A 5219-nucleotide genomic window follows, 5' to 3' on the forward strand; every position below is an offset into this window, starting at 1 on the left:
CTTTGGAAGGTCAATAGTGCATCTAAGTGAATAGTTTTTGATTATGATTCAAAGATCGGCTGTATGGCGCCCTCAGCGTATTAAAGAAATGCAAAGCTTTAAAGGTAGACTAATGGGTTTGTCTAAGATCTTACATAATAATTACACTATTAAAAGAATATTTACCGTTCCTTCAAATTATATGTATCGTTACAGTTATTTGTGAATGCAGATGTAATGAAATTCACAAATATATTAATATTCCTCGGTTTTCTCTTAATCTTTTTAATAATTTTTTTGATCATATTGCTCAAAAAAATTATTAAATCTCAAGATGTAACAAGTTGGTATGATCGCTATTTTTTCGTGCATCTGAATTAAATTATGAATATCTTTTACTTAATATTATTAAAAAAGCTTCCTAACTAATAAGCGGAAAATTATTCAATTTTAGTGCAAACATGGTTTTACTACAAAAAAATATCATATTGGTAGTACAAAAATCCCGGGATTACTACTTTGTATTTAAAGTCGAGTAGAGATAATAATTTTAAAATACGTTTTTAGTAAATATTTAGATAACATATTGTAAAATAACATAATATATTTCCGTAGAAAGTGGCATCGTTGATAATCGATGTAAACGTACGTACTAGGTAGAGATTAGCGGCGAAAGTCAGTTGATTGGAGAACGGAACCAACAAGCGTGGCATTTTCAAGGCTAAGAAGAAGGTGTTAACAACAGATTAAAAACAGAAGTGCGGTTTGTTTTACCCTTAGTCGCCAACATGAGTTCGTTAGATTCTATTCGAAAAGTGCTCCAAAATTGCCAGCAGGAGCATCTCCTAAAGTTTGAGGATCAGTTAAATGAAAACGAGCGCGAAATATTTTTAAAACAACTTAGTACTATTAAGTTCGATAAAGTGAACGCGTTGTTTCAAAAAGCAAAGAATAGTATTAGTGAAGATGTTCAAAAACTGGATTCTCGTATGCAACCTATTTCAGCGCAGCAGTGTGGATCGGAAAAAAGTGCTAGTGCTGAGGAGTTATTAAGTTATAGAAAATTGGGATTAGAAGAAATATCTAAAGGACATGTCGCAGTACTCTTATTAGCTGGCGGTCAAGGAACCAGACTTGGTGTCTCATATCCGAAAGGAATGTATTCAGTTGGATTACCTTCAGGAAAAACATTGTTTCAAATTCAGGCAGAACGAATTCGAAGAGTTCTTAATTTGGCTAAAGAAGAACATGGCACTATGGGTCAAATTGTATGGTATATAATGACAAGTGGCCCTACAAATGCTACTACAAAAAAGTTCTTGGAGAAAAATGATTATTTTGGTTTAAGCCAGGATAATGTCAAAGTCTTTCAACAAGGACTATTACCATGCTTTGACTTTAGTGGAAAAATATTATTAGAGGAAAAAAATTTAGTTGCATTAGCCCCCGATGGTAATGGTGGAATATATAGTGCTCTCAGTAATAACCATATACTAAAAGATATGGAAAATAGGGGAATTAAGTACGTCCACGTTCACAGTGTGGATAATATCCTAGTTAAGGTAGCGGATCCTGTTTTTATTGGATATTGTGTTACAAAAGAAGTTGAGTGTGGTGCCAAAGTAGTAAGTAAAGACGGTCCTGACGAAGCAGTAGGGGTGATATGCAAAGTTGACGGAAAAAATCAGGTGGTAGAATACAGTGAGATCACCAATGAAACAGCAAACTTAAGAGATTCTTCAGGAAATTTAGTATTTAGTGCCGGCAATATTTGTAATCATTTTTTCACAACAGAATTTTTACAAAAAATTGCAGACGACTATGAACCTGACCTAAAGCTTCATGTCGCTAAAAAGAAAATTCCTCACGTTAACGACAGTGGAGATAAAATATTGCCATCCTCCCCAAATGGAATAAAAATAGAAAAGTTTATATTCGACGTATTTCAGTTTACTGAGAGATTTGTAACTTGGGAAGTATCACGCATGTCTGAATTTAGTGCCTTAAAAAATGCTGATAGTGCTAAAAAAGACTGTCCATTCACTGCCAAGAGAGATTTATTAAGATTGCATAAAAGTTATATTGAAAAATACGGCGGTAAAGTAAAAGACGGTGTTGAAGTAGAAATATCGCCCTTACTATCGTACTCTGGGGAGAATATTGAGGAAAAAGTGAAGAATAAAATATTTGAGGAAACGACAATTTTGCTCTCCGAAGAAGAAGACTGTTTGAAAAAAAAAATTGAAAATTGTATTAAGAGTTAAATTATTTGTGATGATTCATTGGCACCTGGTTTAAAGTGGTTCTTGATTAAAGAGATTTATATTTCTACAGAATATTCGGAAGAAATATAATCCAATTCTTTGAAGACTTTTGAGACAAACAAAATTTATTTTTTATTTTTGTCTACTTTTTTATTATTGTTAATAGTATTTGCATTGAAAAAACAATTGTTGCTTGTATTAATATCAAACAAATGTCGAACCACCCTTTTTATTAAAGCTTTTTCTGAATTCTTATGTACGTAACATATAAAAATACATGTCAGTAATTTAAGTTTTATAACATAATTCCTTTTAAAAAGGCCTTTATATTGCTCAAATATTTTTTTCGTCATTTTATATAACTTTGTACATTTTAAAAAATTAGGCCATTTTTCTGTTATCGCTTCACAACTTTGATATTTTAGATTGTTCTATCACATATTTAAGTTCTATTATTTATTATAACTTTATTTAGTTACTGTAGAAAAAAACGTAAAATGTGACTGAAAATAGATCTATTGCTATATCATATGCTTTAAAATAGTATTGTTATATCAAGAATGATTAAATAAGAGAAAAATTGATGTTTCAGATGCCTACCTAAAAGAGCATCTTATTAGATTAATTTTAATTATTATTTAATAAGTCAATAATGAAAATATGTTGATTGATGACAGTAGTCCATATTACCGTATAGCGTAAATTTTTAAAATAATTAAGGTTTAGTGACCATATAGAAATAATTGAAAAACATAATATCTACTTATCTTTAAAGCCCTACATGTTTGTTTATGTAGACTTTTTCGGTTTATTTCGATATAGTTGCTGAGGCCAACGTTTTTTGAAATATTAACCATCATGTATGATAAACTGCCATAATTTATTATTTTTTGATGTAGTCTTACACTTTGTACATATTAAGTTGTATTTATGAATAGGTATTTGGAATAAATTAAATTTAAAAATCAACTTTTTACCTTTTAATTTATGAATCCTAACTATTACAATTTGACCCCAAAATTTTCTTTCATATTAAATAAAAAATGTATCAATTTAAGAATGCATAATACATAAAATTTTAGACTATATTAATCATTTTCAAAAACGCAAAGGCAGGAAAACTTTTTTTTGCAGTGAGACATTTTTTGCAATTTTTAGTTAAATTACATTAATCTACAAACAATTAATTAAAAGTAATTTAATGATTTTTTTTGCTACAATCTATCAAGATCTTAACTAATATATTTTTCTTTATTTAAAGAGTCTGAAATAAGTTTGTCCTACTTTTTATAAAGTAAGTAAAAATAACCACAAATCTAACAAGATAAAACACAGTTCTCTATGTAATATAACATATGCACTAGAGAGTTAATTTATATAAGAAAAGCGTATTACCTGAACTGTACCCTCCTTTACAAATAAAATTTACATATATATTTTTGCATTTTTTCTTAAAGGTGATACGATCTTAAATTGACACCCTTTATAATTATGAATAACATTTTAGCTTGCTTTAAGTATAAATTTAAAAGCTTAAGTTACTGTTTAGCATAAATATAGAAATAGTAAAATCCTCGTAAGTGCAGGGTTGTTATAGCGACTAAGAGAACTATAGGCCACCGTGGGGGTCCAAATTACAAAAAAAGGGGTGTAAAAGGCACAGTTTTTCCTAACATTTTTAAGGTGACAATACCCCCAAAATAAGATTTTTTGACGCTGCTTTCAACTATCAATTTTGCTGAGAGATTCTTAAAATTTTATATACTCAATCTCCCGTTCAAATAAAATTGAAGTTATTACCCACCTCGTTGAACTTGGAACTTTGAAATGCAGGCATAGGGTGAACGAGCAATCAAATTTAGGTAAGTAATTTTGGGTAAAAATGTCTTATATACTATTCATCTGCGGTAGCTGTAACCGAGAAGAAAGGAGGAAGAAATCTATGGATACTGTAAAAACCCATTTCGTACTTGGTCTCGAGGCATTTTCAGTGGCGCACACTATCAATTAAAAAAATATTGGATATTTTACCTGTTTTTTTTTAAATTTTTATAACCAAGAATAAAAGCGACTGATTTTGTACACCTATATTATTGGACTAAGGAAATTTCTTCACACATTTCATTCTTAATACATTCGTGTTTTCTTGTTGAATACACAAGAAAACACGATTTGAAGTAAATTTTTTAAATGTTTTTATTTTCATCATAAAACAAAAAATTAAACAAAACCCAAGTAAAATTAAACATTACAAACTAACTTAAAAGACTTTATACGTAATAAATAATATGTACAGTAACGGCCAAAAGTAGATAGACAAATGGTTTTTTAAAAAAATCAAAGGAAATAAAAATTCTATAATAAAGATATTTAAGTATATTATAAGCAACATAAACATGTATAAAAATAATAAAACATTCTTTAGAAACAATCACCTAATTTGGTAAATAATAAGAAATAACTAAATATACGCTGGACAAAAGTAGATAGAGAAATTTAAAAAATAACCAATACTTTTTTTTTCGAAGTATTTTTTTTTTAATTACAAACTAAACCATCTACAATATTAGTATTCTGTAAAATACCCATTATTGTCTATTACAGCCTGGCATCTACGTGGCATTGACTCAATATGATTGTCTATGAGTTTAAAACCAATATTTTTCCATTTCTGTTGCACCGTTAGAATAATTCACCTTTATTTGAATAGTTTGTATCCCCAATATCACGATCTACAATTTCCCATACATTTTCGATGGGATTAAGATTGGGTGACTGGGATGGCCGTTTTAAAACTGGTATTTTTTCTTCTTCAAAAAATTGCTTCATAATTTTGGAGGAATACTTCGGGTCATTATCTTGCTGGAATTGGAATCTCAATGGTAAAATGTCTTCGACATAAAGCAACATAACATCTCTGAGAATATCCCTGCCCATAAATCTGTCCATTATGCCCTCTATGCGATGTAATGGGCC

General features: G+C 29.5%; 1 protein-coding gene across 1 annotated transcript; it reads left to right on the forward strand.

The window, feature by feature from the left end:
- The first annotated feature begins 621 nt into the window (after nucleotides 1-621).
- LOC126748384 (UDP-N-acetylhexosamine pyrophosphorylase-like protein 1) lies at nucleotides 622-2647 on the forward strand. The gene has a single exon (XM_050457589.1). It carries the CDS (start codon nucleotides 768-770, stop codon nucleotides 2241-2243), a length of 1476 nt encoding a protein of 491 aa, XP_050313546.1. The 5' UTR covers nucleotides 622-767; the 3' UTR covers nucleotides 2244-2647.
- Nucleotides 2648-5219: the final 2572 nt, after the last annotated feature.

The sequence above is a fragment of the Anthonomus grandis genome, chromosome 22 (assembly GCF_022605725.1).
Source record: "Anthonomus grandis grandis chromosome 22, icAntGran1.3, whole genome shotgun sequence".
NCBI classification, from domain to species: Eukaryota; Metazoa; Arthropoda; class Insecta; order Coleoptera; family Curculionidae; genus Anthonomus; species Anthonomus grandis.